Consider the following 17,633-nt stretch of genomic DNA (forward strand, 5'->3'; position numbering starts at 1 on the left):
ATGAATGACAATTAGACTACCCATGAATGACAATTAGACTACCCATAGACGACAATTAGACTACCCATGAATGACAATTAGACTCCCCATGAATGACAATTAGACAACCCATGAATGACAATTAGACTACCCATCGACGATAATTAGACTACCCATGAATGACAATTAGAAAACCCATAGACGACAATTAGACTACCCATAGACGACAATTAGACTACCCATGAATGACAATTAGACTACCCATAAACGACAATTAGACTACCCATGAATGACAATTAGACTACCCATAGACGACAATTAGACTACCCATAGACGACAATCAGACTACCCATAGACGACAATTAGACAACCCATAGACGACAATTATACTACCCATAGACAATTATACTACCCATGAATGACAATTAGACTCCCCATGAATGACAATTAGACTACCCATGAATGACAATTAGACTACCCACGAATGACAATTAGACTACCCACGAATGACAATTAGACTACCCATAAACGACAATTAGACTACCCATGAATGACAATTAGACTACCCATAGACGACAATTAGACTACCCATAGACGACAATTAGACTACCCATAGACGACAATTAGACAACCCATAGACGACAATTATACTACCCAAAGACGACAATTATACTACCCATGAATGACAATTAGACTACCCACGAATGACAATTAGACTACCCGTGAATGAATATTAGACTACCCATAGACGATAATTAGACTACCCATGAATGACAATTAGACTACTCATAGACGACAAATAGACTACCCATAAATGACAATTAGACTACCCATAAACGACAATTAGACAACCCATGAATGACAATTAGACTACCCATGAATGACAATTAGACTACCCAAAGACGACAATTAGACTACCCATGAATGTCAATTAGACTACCCATAGACGACAATTAGACTACCCATGAATGTCAATTAGACTACTCATAGACGACAATTAGACTACCCATGAATGACAATTAGACTACCCATAGACGACAATTAGACTACACGTGAATGATAATTAGACTACCCATAAATGACAATTAGACAACCCATGAATGACAATTAGACTACCCATCGACGATAATTAGACTACCCATGAATGACAATTAGACTACCCATGAATGACAATTAGACTACCCATAGACGACAATTAGACTACCCATGAATGACAATTAGACTCCCCATGAATGACAATTAGACAACCCATGAATGACAATTAGACTACCCATCGACGATAATTAGACTACCCATGAATGACAATTAGAAAACCCATAGACGACAATTAGACTACCCATAGACGACAATTAGACTACCCATGAATGACAATTAGACTACCCATAAACGACAATTAGACTACCCATGAATGACAATTAGACTACCCATAGACGACAATTAGACTACCCATAGACGACAATCAGACTACCCATAGACGACAATTAGACAACCCATAGACGACAATTATACTACCCATAGACAATTATACTACCCATGAATGACAATTAGACTACCCATGAATGACAATTAGACTACCCACGAATGACAATTAGACTACCCACGAATGACAATTAGACTACCCATAAACGACAATTAGACTACCCATGAATGACAATTAGACTACCCATAGACGACAATTAGACTACCCATAGACGACAATTAGACTACCCATAGACGACAATTAGACAACCCATAGACGACAATTATACTACCCATAGACGACAATTATACTACCCATGAATGACAATTAGACTACCCACGAATGACAATTAGACTACCCGTGAATGAATATTAGACTACCCATAGACGATAATTAGACTACCCATGAATGACAATTAGACTACTCATAGACGACAAATAGACTACCCATAAATGACAATTAGACTACCCATAAACGACAATTAGACAACCCATGAATGACAATTAGACTACCCATGAATGACAATTAGACTACCCATAGACGACAATTAGACTACCCATGAATGTCAATTAGACTACCCATAGACGACAATTAGACTACCCATGAATGACAATTAGACTACCCATAGACGACAATTAGACTACCCATGAATGACAATTAGACTCCACATGAATGACAATTAGACAACCCATGAATGACAATTAGACTACCCATCGACGATAATTAGACTACCCATGAATGACAATTAGAAAACCCATAGACGACAATTAGACTACCCATAGACGACAATTAGACTACCCATGAATGACAATTAGACTACCCATAAACGACAATTAGACTACCCATGAATGACAATTAGACTACCCATAGACGACAATTAGACTACCCATAGACGACAATTAGACTACCCATAGTCGACAATTAGACAACCCATAGACGACAATTATACTACCCATAGACGACAATTATACTACCCATGAATGACAATTAGACTACACACAAATTACAATTAGACTACCCATGAATGACAATTAGACTACCATAAACGACAATTAGACTACCCATGACTGACAATTAGACTACCCATAGACGACAATTAGACTACCCATAGACGACAATTAGACTACCCATGAATGACAATTAGACTACCCATAGACGACAATTAGACTACCCATAGACGACAATTAGACTACCCATAGACGACAATTAGACAACCCATAGACGACAATTATACTACCCATAGACGACAATTATACTACCCATGAATGACAATTAGACTACCCACGAATGACAATTAAACTACCCATGAATGAATATTAGACTACCTATAGACGACAATTAGACTACCCATGAATGACAATTAGACTACTCATAGACGACAATTAGACTACCCATAGACGACAATTAGTCTACCCATGATCGACAATTAGACTACCCATAGACGACAATTAGACTACCCATGAATGACAATTAAACTACTCATAGACGACAATTAGACTACCCATAAATGACAATTAGACTACTCATAGACGACAATTAGACTACCCATGAATGACAATTAGAGTACCCATGAATGACAATTAGACAACCCATGAATGACAATTAGACTACCCATGAATGACAATTAGACTACCCATGAATGACAATTAGACTACCCATGAATGACAATTAGACTACCCATAGACGACAATTAGACTACCCATGAATGACAATTAGACTACCCATGAATGACAATTAGACAACCCATGAATGACAATTAAACTACCCATCGACGATAATTAGACTACCCATGAATGACAATTAGACAACCCATAGACGGCAATTAGACTACCCATAGACGACAATTAGACTACCTATGAATGACAATTAGACAACCCATAGACGACAATTAGACTACCCATAGACGACAATTAGACAACCCATAGACGACAATTAGACTACCCATGAATGACAATTAGACTAGCCTTAGACGACAATTAGACTAGCCATAGACGACAATTAGACTACCCATAGACGACAATTAGACTACCCATGAATGACAATTAGACTACCCATAGACGACAATTAGATTACCCATGAATGACAATTAGACTCCCCATGAATGACAATTAGACAACCCATGAATGACAATTAGACTACCTATCGACGATAATTAGACTACCCATGAATGACAATTAGAAAACCCATAGACGACAATTAGACTACCCATAGACGACAATTAGACTACCCATGAATGACAATTAGACTACCCATAAACGACAATTAGTCTACCCATGAATGACAATTAGACTACCCATAGACGACAATTAGACTACCCATAGACGACAATTAGACTACCCATAGACGACAATTAGACAACCCATAGACGACAATTATACTACCCATAGACGACAATTATACTACCCATGAATGACAATTAGACTATCCACGAATGACAATTAAACTACCCATGAATGAATATTAGACTACCTATAGACGACAATTAGACTACCCATGAATGACAATTAGACTACTCATAGACGACAATTAGACTACCCATAGACGACAATTAGACTACCCATGATCGTCAATTAGACTACCCATAGACGACAATTAGACTACCCATGAATGACAATTAAACTACTCATAGACGACAATTAGACTACCCATAAATGACAATTAGACTACTCATAGACGACAATTAGACTAGCCATAAATGACAATTAGACTACCCATGAATGACAATTAGACAACCCATGAATGACAATTAGACTACCCATGAATGACAATTAGACTACCCATGAATGACAATTAGACTACCCATAGACGACAATTAGACTACCCATGAATGACAATTAGACTACCCATGAATGACAATTAGACAACCCATGAATGACAATTAGACTACCCATCGACGATAATTAGACTACCCATGAATGACAATTAGACAACCCATAGACGGCAATTAGACTACCCATAGACGACAATTAGACTACCTATGAATGACAATTAGACTACCCATAGACGACAATTAGACTACCCATAGACGACAATTAGACAACCCATAGACGACATTTAGACTACCCATGAATGACAATTAGACTACCCATAGACGACAATTAGACTACCCATGAATGACAATTAGACTACCCATAGACGACAATTAGACTACCCATAGACGACAATTAGACAACCCATAGACGACAATTAGACTACCCATGAATGACAATTAGACAACCCATAGACGACAATTAGACTACCCATAGACGACAATTAGACTACCCATGAATGACAATTAGACTAGCCTTAGACGACAATTAGACTACCCATAGACGACAATTAGACTACCCATGAATGACAATTAGACTACCCATAAACGACAATTAGTCTACCCATGAATGACAATTAGACTACCCATAGACGACAATTAGACTACCCATAGACGACAATTAGACTACCCATAGACGACAATTAGACAACCCATAGACGACAATTATACTACCCATAGACGACAATTATACTACCCATGAATGACAATTAGACTACCCACGAATGACAATTAAACTACCCATGAATGAATATTAGACTACCTATAGACGACAATTAGACTACCCATGAATGACAATTAGACTACTCATAGACGACAATTAGACTACCCATAGACGACAATTAGACTACCCATGATCGACAATTAGACTACCCATAGACGACAATTAGACTACCCATGAATGACAATTAAACTACTCATAGACGACAATTAGACTACCCATGAATGACAATTAGACAACCCATGAATGACAATTAGACTACCCATGAATGACAATTAGACTACCCATGAATGACAATTAGACTACCCATAGACGACAATTAGACTACCCATGAATGACAATTAGACTACCCATGAATGACAATTAGACTACCCATGAATGACAATTAGACAACCCATGAATGACAATTAGACTACCCATCGACGATAATTAGACTACCCATGAATGACAATTAGACAACCCATAGACGGCAATTAGACTACCCATAGACGACAATTAGACTACCTATGAATGACAATTAGACTACCCATAGACGACAATTAGACTACCCATAGACGACAATTAGACAACCCATAGACGACAATTAGACTACCCATGAATGACAATTAGACTACCCATAGACGACAATTAGACTACCCATGAATGACAATTAGACTACCCATAGACGACAATTAGACTACCCATAGACGACAATTAGACAACCCATAGACGACAATTAGACTACCCATGAATGACAATTAGACTACCCATGAATGACAATTAGACTACCCATAGACGACAATTAGACTACCCATGAATGACAATTAGACTACCCATAGACGACAATTAGACTACCCATAGACGACAATTAGACAACCCATAGACGACAATTAGACTACCCATGAATGACAATTAGACTACCCATAGACGACAATTAGACTACCCATGAATGACAATTAGACTACCCATAGACGACAATTAGACAACCCGTAGACGACAATTAGACTACCCATAGACGACAATTAGACTACCCATGAATGACAATTAGACTAGCCTTAGACGGCAATTAGACTACCCATAGACGACAATTAGACTAGCCGTAGACGACAATAAGACTACTCATAGTCGACAATGTAAACACTTGAAAAGCAGGGTTATTCCACAAAAATAAAAAGATTAATTTGTCTCTTCTTTTCAAATCAACTTACAGTAAACTTCGTCATCGCAGTGAATTTGCTATACTCGTATTGGCAGTGTTTAAACAAACTCACCCAGTGACTACCCACTCAAATTGTTTCATCAGTTTGCCATTTTAAAACTAGTTGATTTTCACTAAAATTCTATTCACAAACTTATGGCGCCAATTAATAGCGAAATTTGTTCACATACTTGTAATTGTCATTGAATTCAGACTTAATTTTGGCCCAAACAGACAAAATGTTGCATTGCTTTTAGTTTTTGGTCATATTGAAAAAGTTAACTTTGACGTTCAAAGGGTTAGATAAAAAAAGTTTGAAATATAAGCATGTCACTCTTGCATAAAAGATTACATGGGTGCACCCCTCCCCGCCCCTGATACAAATAATAAATTATGGTGTGAAACCAAAAGCATAAACTGTGGTGCAGTTAGTCATAGAGAAATAACCATGACGTTATTTCGCGATAAGCTTTGTGACCCCGTCCCATTCATTCCAGTCATGTGCGTCTTGCTTACCCGGAAGTGATCTTCGTTTCGGTTAGATTCAAGTTAGTTGCAATCGTACTGGCGGCAGATCTCAGTGTACATCGAGTCTGTGTATATAGACACACTTTTAAACAACACATTCATTCATCGATTTGTTGAATGGGAGACGTAGTAAAATAGCGTTTAACGGACTGAATATTAAATAAGCACCTCAAGAACAAGGCATGCATTGTTTCCGTACAATGTAAAGCTGGAAACAGGGCGTACAGGTGTGCCGGTTACAAGGACACTATTTTCAGAATGCAGCCCATTGGTAATAAACTTTCTTCGTGTTTTCGATCATTTTTGGCTATTTTCCTGCTAGCGGAATCGGTATGTGGATTTGCCGGGTTGCCATTGAGATACCGGAGTGATGGGCTGGAGATGGATGGACATGAAAATAAAAATGGAACATATCCACCTCAACACGCTGATGACCTAGATTACGAAGACGTCATTCTGGTTGGTATATGTTCTATAATTGTATTTTGTCGTGTACAATAGCTTTAATGCGATAGCTGGGGAAGTAAGACAAGATCCACCCCTGTCTGGTTCAATTAACAATAATTATTAAATCTCTATTAGCGTTGCATTTTTTCGAAGTTGACCATACTATTTAAGTTTATAAAGTGTTTTACGGCAGGATTATTATGCGGTGGGTTGACGACGAGGGAGGTATAAAACAAAGTGCCTAAACAATCGTAACTATACAGTTAAACCAGACTGTTGGGAAAAACATTGAGTAGTTAGCATTTGACACTAGCGTTAAATATAGTGATATCAAGTTGTGATACGAATCATTTTGAAATGACTCGCCTTCCTCACATTTAGGGTCACATGCGGCATAAGAGCTAACACTCACTTTGCCTTTAAATTAACACTAGTATGTGGTGTTTTTATTGGGCTCCGTATTTTACAGCTGATTTATTGATCGATTATTAATTTATGTTTTGTAAAAGGCTCTGCAATTGGTCAAACATTAGATATAGTCCAGCTACTTCGTCATGTTATTGTCTGTTCGTCAATAAGTGTTGGTATTCCGTCTGCTCAGTTGTTTTTGTCAATGGTAATTCGATTCTATGTTTCACTGTAATTAATCTGACAAAGTTACTACGCAGCGCCCTCTATTAACTGGTTAAATTCATTGAAAGAGGGCGCAATAAAGTTGATTTTTTTCAGGCCAGAACCGACAATTACAATTCAATGAAAGTGCATATGTATTCAATGCATTCGGGTTGCCATATAAATAACAATGCAATGCATTCTGAGCTGCTTCTATTGTCTCTGGAATCTATTGTATCAGTTGTACAATTTATGATGTCAACTCTCTCTTAGTTCATTTCAATAAACAAATATAACCTCGTTACTTTCCTTAAACACTCATATGGCTAGGTCGGTCAGTAGCTGCAACCTCTGACGCGCGAAGGTCGAACAACTGATCTATCCTCGGGGCGGAGCTACGTCACAGACGTTCTACGTTGCTAAGACGCGCATCACTGTACCACGTATTTCTATGGGCTTTGTGCGCGCTGCTGTGGAACTCCGGTGGAGCCGGTGAAAATTCGAGAAAACAACACAAACTCAACTTTGAAGTAATCCTGAACAACCAAATTCATATATGTTACACACGTAGGGCTAATCTTGTTACACTGTTCAGGGGACTCTCAACAACCTTCGCAAAGTACCGTTTTCTGCGAGTTTTTGGTCTTTGTTTTCACCGCGAGGGTTGCCAAGCGGTAGAAAATGCCCGGATGTCCGCCCCCGAGGATATCCATTTCAACCTCCAGAAATGTCACTGACATCTTCATGCACAAGTGAATAGCAACGATGCAGTATAATACGTATAGACACGTATAGGGGAATAACGCACACAATCAGGACTTTGAATTTTCCTGTCCCAGTAATTAAATTGAATTTATAAATGAAGCTATATGTACTGCAGTTTATTTTGATTCGTCCCTGAAATCAAAATCGGTATTTCCACAACCCATATGCAAATGAGGTCCGAGAGCAAACAAAGTAGTCCCTTCAGGAGTACAGTTTTTCGGAATAAACAATATTTAGAAGTACGATATTTTCCCCTTGGGGTACATGAATATACTTGCCGAGTGACATGAAATTTGAACAAGAGTAATGGTACTTTTAGGCAGTCACTTATTTTGGCCCAAACTAATTTGCATATCACCCATGCAATAATGTTTTCGGTATTTTCACGGTCGATATGCAAATGAACATGGTATTTTCATTGGCTACCGAACTATTTTTATTTTGTAAACACATTTTCGTCTGCTATTTTTATCCAGTTCAAATCGTTCAACAACATTTTTGGCATGTCAGGTGTACATCACATGGAATACTACGATTGGGAGAACTTAATGTATGTTGATCACCTGGAAACTGAGTTTTATAAACCTTGAAGGGCTCTCAGAAGATCCACCAGCAGTAAAATCAGCGATTACTATGCAGCTGCAACCATCGAGATACCAGGTTTCTGCTGGCGACGTTGCGGCGTTACTCAGTTCCAAATAAAAATTACCAACGCCAAAAGAGCAACATTTTAACCGGTAATCAAGACTCAGTCAATCCACGACAATTGATGTATGCGCACGCTATATACCTCACGAATAGAACCTCACAGATACGACCTCACGAATAGGACTCAGGAAGTGACGTATTGATTGTTCAATGGCGTTGTGGCACATTATAATTTAACGTTGCCGGGCCCATTAGTATCAATATATTTGGTATTTCGTAAATAGAAACTGAGCTCGCGACGTGGACTCGGGTCGCTCACAGTCGGACAGAGCAAGGGAGCAAGGGAGTGTTTGGTTATTGAATGACCCTTGGTTTGCGGTGCTACTATTCGATGACTCGCGATGTAACGGTCGGTACTGTGACTGATTCAAACGCCGTGTGCCGTTATATTCCTGGGCACAGAATGTGTTTTGAGGCCTTCGAGTTCCAGTTCATAATCTTCAACTTACCGGTAGTGATGTTTTCAACAATTAGATTTTTCGGTACTTTGTAGAAGTTGGTCATGGAGAGCGACACGTTTACTATAGAGTCCTGTAGGTCCTAGCGAAGTACTCTGATGACAACAAACAATGATGCTCGCAAGATAATTCTAAAATAAAACAGCGTTTGCTTATAATTATAAATGTGTGGGTTGAATAGAACTGCGGTGCTATCTAAATTTAGCTTTGAAAAACAGATTTCCAAATAATCTGGGTGACAGGAAACTCTCAATCTATTACATAAAATATACATGATTCGTCTTCATAGACTAAAAAAATATTTGACCCATTATTTGAATTGACCATCAGCACTAAGTTTCATGTTTTAATGCTGTAATGGAATTATTTACGTTCAACAAACTTATATAGAACTCACGGTTTCACGTTTTGTCACAGTCCGTGCTATTACTGACAGAGAATGGCATTTTCCAGTACACTAATAACGCTTTATAAATTCTCTCAGAGTGCAAATTTTATTTCAAATGACAGCAGTGTGATGATACCATTCAAGCGAATGTTTTATTTGCAAAATCAATGTCGAAATATGTAAGATGGTATGTTTTAATAGGTGTTCTAAACTCCACTTCTTATTTATATTAGAAAAGGTCTTAAAACTCAGGCTCCATTTTGGGTAAATTGTACTAAAATGGATATTCAAATTTCGACATTTTGATGAAGATGTGTTGTCATAATAAGACATAGTTCTACATTACACTGAAAAGAGGGGTTAAACAGTTTGAAATGAGAACTCCGTAGCGCAGAATGTACCTATACCTCTCCAACACAAGGAGCTTCAACTTGGCAGTGAACCCCTTCCATTCACGGTGAATCGTCATTTAAGGATGTAACCCTGCATATTGTCTGTCTTTCTGTTGTCTAATAAGTATATTAAATGAGATTGGGTAATGCCAAAGAAATATTATTTTCTATTGCTATTTTGACAAATTATTATACTCAGTTTAGGTGATGAATTCCACGTCTTTGTTTCACTCATTTAATGAAATATACATTGCACTTACTACTAAATCAGAAAATACAACAACAGCTACATACAAATTAAAACAATATAGAGTACTGAGGCCTTTCATAGAAATGTAGATGTTTTAAGAATTATCATATTTCTACCGTTAAATGCGATTTCAACTTGTTCATTAGTACGGCTGCCAGTGAATGCAATTCATATTCACATAACTGACTTGCAGTTGATTGCCGAATGCACTGTGAATCAAAACACATTTAAAAGATGCGTAAACTAACCACTGAGCTTAATGTTTCATTTCGCCACGGTTTTGAGAATATGGGCTACTGGCAATAAGCCCCTGCAAAATTCGCCGATTGGCTTTAATACTAACCTCGGAGTATGCAATGTTATTTTTCTTTTAAGGGGCGGTTACACGTGATTCTTTGTGAACCCTGTGACAGACTCATCAAGGCGTAAAAGACAAAATATCCGACATGTACATATAATACACATATCCATGTGATACTAGTATATGACCCAACCATCCGACTACACTATACATATCCATGTGATAATAGTATATGACCCAACCATCCGACTACACTATACATATCCATGTGATACTAGTATATGACCCAACCATCCGACTACAACTACATATATTCATGTGATACCAGTATATCACCTCAACCATTCGACTACAACTACACATATTCATGTGATACCAGTATATCACCTCAACCATTCGACTACAACTACATATATTCATGTGATACCAGTATATCACCTCAACCATCCGACTACAACTACACATATCCACGTGATACTAGTATTTCACCTCAACCATCCGACTACAACTACACATATTCATGTGATACCAGTATATCACCTCAACCATCCGACTACAACTACACATATCCACGTGATACTAGTATATCACCTCAACCATCCGACTACGACTACACATATCCATGTGATACTAGTATATCGTCTCAACCTTCCGACTACAACTACATATATCCACGTGATACTAGTATATCACCTCAACCATCCGACTACGACTACACATATCCATGTGATACTAGTATATCGTCTCAACCTTCCGACTACAACTACATATATCCATGTGATACTAGTATATGATCTCAACCATCCGACTACAACTACACATATCCATGTGATACTAGTATAGTATATCACCAACCATCCGACTACAACTACATACATCCATGTGATACTAGTATATCATCTCAACCATCCGACTACAACTACACATATCCATGTGATACTAGTATATCATCTCAACCATCCGACTACAACTACACATATCCATGTGATACTAGTATATCACCTCAACCATCCGACTACAACTACACATATCCACGTGATACTAGTATATCACCTCAACCATCCGACTACGACTACACATATCCATGTGATACTAGTATATCGTCTCAACCTTCCGACTACAACTACATATATCCACGTGATACTAGTATATCACCTCAACCATCCGACTACGACTACACATATCCATGTGATACTAGTATATCGTCTCAACCTTCCGATTACAACTACATATATCCATGTGATACTAGTATATGATCTCAACCATCCGACTACAACTACACATATCCATGTGATACTAGTATAGTATATCACCAACCATCCGACTACAACTACATACATTCATGTGATACTAGTATATCATCTTAACCATCCGACTACAACTACACATATCCATGTGATACTAGTATATCATCTCAACCATCCGACTACAACTACACATATCCATGTGATACTAGTATATCACCTCAACCATCCGACTACAACTACACATATTCATGTGATACTAGTATATCACCCAACCATCCAACTACAACTACACATATCCATGTGATACTAGTATATCACCCAACAATCCAACTACAACTACATATATCCATGTGATACTAGTATATCACCCAACCATCCAACTACAACTACACATATCCATGTGATACTAGTATATCACCCAACCATCCGACTACAACTACACATATCCATGTGATACTAGTATATCACCCAACCATCCAACTACAATTACACATATCAATGTGATACTAGTATATCACCTCAACCATCTGACTACACTACACATATTCATGTGATACCAGTATATCACCTCAACCATCCGACTACAACTACACATATCCATGTGATACTAGTAGATCACCTCAACCATCCGACTACAACTACACATATCCACGTGATACTAGTATATCACCCAACCATCCAACTACAATTACACATATCAATGTGATACTAGTATATCACCTCAACCATCTGACTACACTACACATATTCATGTGATACCAGTATATCACCTCAACCATCCGACTACAACTACACATATCCACGTGATACTAGTAGATCACCTCAACCATCCGACTACAACTACACATATCCATGTGATACTAGTATATCACCCAACCATCCAACTACAATTACACATATCAATGTGATACTAGTATATCACCTCAACCATCTGACTACACTACACATATTCATGTGATACCAGTATATCACCTCAACCATCCGACTACAACTACACATATCCATGTGATACTAGTAGATCACCTCAACCATCCGACTACAACTACACATATCCATGTGATACTAGTATATCACCCAACCATCCAACTACAATTACACATATCCATGTGATACTAGTATATGATCTCAACCATCCGACTATTTTATAAAGTTTATTCTTTACTCTGGGTTTTAAGTGTTCAGTCAAGAGAGCAAGTAAACATTATTCCTTGCAAAATCCGCTATTCTTATGATGATGCACAGTCCCTCTGATGATACAAGGGTTCTTCAGCTTTTTAAATAAATTTCAAATACGTACACAATTTTTTAAAAACAACAACAACAACAACATTCAATTAACAAAAACATCAAAAGCATACCCTATTGGCGTAATTTCAACACATCAATAAAAACGATTGCCCTGTTAGCATTTTGCCCATCTTTATTCTAAACACCGAATATACATGTTCCCGAATGAGGTTTGCACATCCAACATTAGCCGGCCAAAAAATGAAAATATACTTCTATGAAATACAGAAATATCATTTTGAAAAAAAATATAATTCATCATACCACCATCATGATATAATTCAGTGTTTGGCTGAACTATTCATTACAAATTAACTCACATCAAAATGTATCATACGCCTTAACGATTAGATCAACTAAGTTCTGTATTCAGGAAGGAAATTATACATATTTATGCAGTTAACACGCCAGTCTGTTCTTCGCGATTATTCAGGGGCGGGGGAATTCTGAACGTCACGTACTACTAAGTATACCTTACCGGAGATTCGCTGGTAGGTTCGCCGGAGAGATTCACAGAAGAAATTACAAAAATGTAAAACTTGAAGATTGATTAGTAACCTCTTTTCCGTTTATCTTATATGTCGGAAAAAATATACCCGTATTTTGTTTTCTCGATTTTAATAACCCTACCTACGTGTATACATTACTTTCTATTGCATAACCACATTCACGGGCATGCACGCGGGGGGGGGGGGGGGCAGTTGATACATAGCTGGGTAGGGAAGTGCTCAAAAGTGTGGCCAATTTTATAACTGGATAGTGGCAAAATCTATACCCATGTTTATACCAAAGTACCATTTCTGTCCTCACTGTTTATTTCGAATAAAACAGTTACCTAGGGATATGAGGCCGGAATCTGAGGTGGAGATATTCGCTCATATACGGAACCATAAATACACCAAATTGGGAAAATACTACCGATATTCATACCCATCTTGATCAGAAATAAGACCGATACTTATTTCTAATATTCTAAAAACGAGAACCACTTCAGGGGCACGTAAAATATGCCGCCACTCGAAAATCAAGCTGAAACCTTTTGTGTCAGCACAATTTGCCCCTCAAAATGAAGGAAATAGCTTAGGTTGTAGAGGGTCTAGATTTCAAAATTCAAGGAAGTGTATGCCCCTGGGTCCTCCTAGTAAGCGAGGGGTGATGAGCAGATCTCGCCCCTCCATGGGGTATTTCGTTCCACCGCCTCTGTAAATCATAATAGCGACTGATTTGAATATCTCGGCAAAATGTATCCTTGTTTATATTACTGTGACCCCCCCCCCCCCAATACGAGACCACAAAATCTTTGTGCGCGTGTGTTCTCTAGAAAAGTTTGTTCTAGATGATTGGATATAAATTGTATTATCTGATGAAATGTTGAAACCTGTCTACACAACGGAGCAAATGTAACTTCCAGCCATATGTGCTAATTGTTGTCATCTTTCATTTTCCTTCGCAGTGCTGCAAAACAGCACGAACAAGTAATATTAAAATTTACCGTGACTGTTTTGTCTATTATGTTTCTTTAAGGTTTATGCACACTACGAATTGTTTCCATAAAATGTTAAGAAAATATTGTCGTAACTAATAAGTTTTTGTTGTGTGATAAGTAACTGCCATTTTCGACGGATCAACATGAAACCTCAACCGCAGCCTTTCAAATAGAGTCTGCGATGAACCTCAGACCAATGGTCTGACATTTACAGATAAATATCACAACTAGGACGAAACGAAACGTTGGCATGGCGACATCGATACACATACTGTAAAATGACTAATTTTCACTTGGTTTAAATTTCGCTGATTTACCATTTCAGGTATATTAAGTGGGTTTTAAATTCACGGTTTTGTCATTTAGATAATGTATTCTATGCTAAATTTTACATATTCACTGGGTTTTAATTTAGCGCATTTTTCATTCAGCGAAATAAGCCAAATTAAAACCCGGTGAACAATTGATCCTTTTACAGTATATGGCGCATTACGTGTGAAATGCTAGAAAGTTGTAAATATGCACAATACTTTCAAAACCTTATGCTTTCACAAAGCTTAGAAGACAGGATGCCCATGCACGATTATTTGTTCAAATACAAATCTGCAATATATGACCCTGATTTAGAGCTTGTGCTGCTGGGTGTAATCAGACCAGACGTTACAAACATGATTTATTGGTTGTCATCGTGGGTGGGAAAGTCCAATAACGTGTCGGCAGATGAACATTTGTAGACGGAGTACAGTTCATATAGCTGACGGTCGTACGTGGCTACATGGGGGTCGAAAGTTTTTTTGATAGTGGTTTGTCATCAGCTAGGTCAGTTTACCAGCTACCCAAGTTACAGTTGGTTTTCCAGTTCTCATCATGAATAGCGGCTACTTTTGTTTGAAGTAGATATAAGACGCATAATAATAATAACTGTATTTAAATCTACAAATACAACACTATCAGATATTGACAATAATGAGCTAAAATCGTCACAAATGTCACGGATATACGATAAAATAAAAAATGTATTTATAAAGCATTGGATTAACTCAATTAATGATGATAACAGACAAAACACTAATACAAAAAACAAACTGAGGACTTACAAAAAATTTAAAACAAACTTCATTTTGGAAAACTACTTAATTAAGCTAAAAAATAAAGAACTGAAAAGTACCCTAACTAAATTCAGACTGAGCAATCACAGTTTAGAAATTGAAAAAGAAAGACAAAACAGAATCAAAAGTAGCGACAGAATCTGCAAATTGTGTAATAAAAATGATATTGAAGACGAACATCACTTCCTCATAATATGCCCAGTATATAGTAAAGAGAGGGTCGTTTTATACAATGAAGCTGAAAAGATTATTCCTGACTTTACTAATCTCACACCTGAAAATAAATTCATAAAAATAATGTCAAATAATAACTTAGCAATTCCTCTGGCACAATATCTGAAATACAGCTTTGCTATTAGACAGCAGCACCTACCCCTGGTACTTAGTCATTGACTTTTTCTTTTATTTTTTTTTTACACCTATTCATTGGGTTTTTTGTTTTTATATTCAGTTTATAGTTTTTTTTTGGTGTTTTATTTTACTTTATTATATATTTCCGTTACTAACTTTTATTCTGTTTTTAGTCTGTTTTTGGTTGTCTTTAAACTATTAGCCATTGTAATTTGATTAATTTTTTTTCTGTAATTTTTGTTGTTGTTGTAACCTTTAACCTCCTTCAGTAGGTTGTTATGAGTTAATAAATTGTACTGTATTGCATCTTTAGAAATACGCAATTTTCTATCAGTACCGGTATATAGCAATAACTCCAACTGTATTAGAACAGTGTACAGAACAGTGTTGGGTGCTTCCGCAGTAAGCTATTTTGGGGGTTATGTATTGCATGGAGCTTCATGTGTAGCCAGCTGACAATGAATGTTTGTTAGTTCATGGTATTATCAGCACTTTTAATATGAAAAACATTTAAATATCATCTGAAACAATTTCTTTTCATTGTAATGTTTCAGTGTCACTTTATTTAACCCATCGAGAAAAGGGAATTATTTCCTGGACTCGAGACTCAAGTTAACAAATGAAAATAGCTTATAAGATGATTATCAAAAAAATATTTTCATTATAAACTGAAATAATCTGGCAAAATGTCTGTCCTGACGTTGCACCCACATCTATACAATGTTGATAATTCCAGGTTAGCCAGCATTAATTTATATTATATCCAGTATACAGTGCAGTAATGTTGGTTTCCATACAGCTTGTTCTAAAGAATATAAAGGAAAAAATATGGCATTCTTTATCAGCATCCTCAGTTATATTATATAGGTTCTCTAATAAAACACAATTTGTTTTATAATAATTGTAAATGGTTGCAGTGTTATTCCATACTAAATAAACTTGGTTCTGAATGTCCATATGATTTGTGTGACATTTTAGGCGCAAAACTGACAATTGAGATTTGTGTCCACAAAATATAAATAACTGTACATCCACAATTATGAGCAACTAATTTAAAGGGCCAGTGAAAATTTGCACCGCAAATTTCATCAAGTATCCTAAGTAGGTAAAGATAATTTTCCAAAAAAATTGAAAACTGTAAATGTGCTGCCTTCTAGATGAC

At 37.1% G+C, this 17,633-nt stretch overlaps 1 protein-coding gene and 1 pseudogene across 2 annotated transcripts in view; one reads left to right on the plus strand and one right to left on the minus strand.

Moving 5' to 3' along the window:
• Positions 1 to 6,851, minus strand: part of LOC100368079 (large ribosomal subunit protein uL29m-like) — a 28,217-nt gene extending 21,366 nt beyond the window's left edge. The window contains exon 1 of the mRNA XM_085490708.1: positions 6,659 to 6,851. Coding sequence (XP_085346834.1) covers positions 6,659 to 6,768 — 110 coding nt within the window. The 5' untranslated portion in view covers positions 6,769 to 6,851. The remainder of the gene's footprint in view (positions 1 to 6,658) is intronic.
• The window catches only part of LOC102804542 (mitochondrial sodium/calcium exchanger protein-like), a 37,230-nt pseudogene continuing 26,274 nt past the window's right edge, over positions 6,678 to 17,633 (plus strand). The window contains exon 1 of the transcript XR_014926590.1: positions 6,678 to 7,129. The product of XR_014926590.1 is annotated as a mitochondrial sodium/calcium exchanger protein-like (transcript). The remainder of the gene's footprint in view (positions 7,130 to 17,633) is intronic.

This window comes from Saccoglossus kowalevskii, chromosome 15 (genome assembly GCF_978046115.1).
Source record: "Saccoglossus kowalevskii chromosome 15, keSacKowa6.1, whole genome shotgun sequence".
In the NCBI taxonomy this organism is placed as follows: Eukaryota; Metazoa; Hemichordata; class Enteropneusta; family Harrimaniidae; genus Saccoglossus; species Saccoglossus kowalevskii.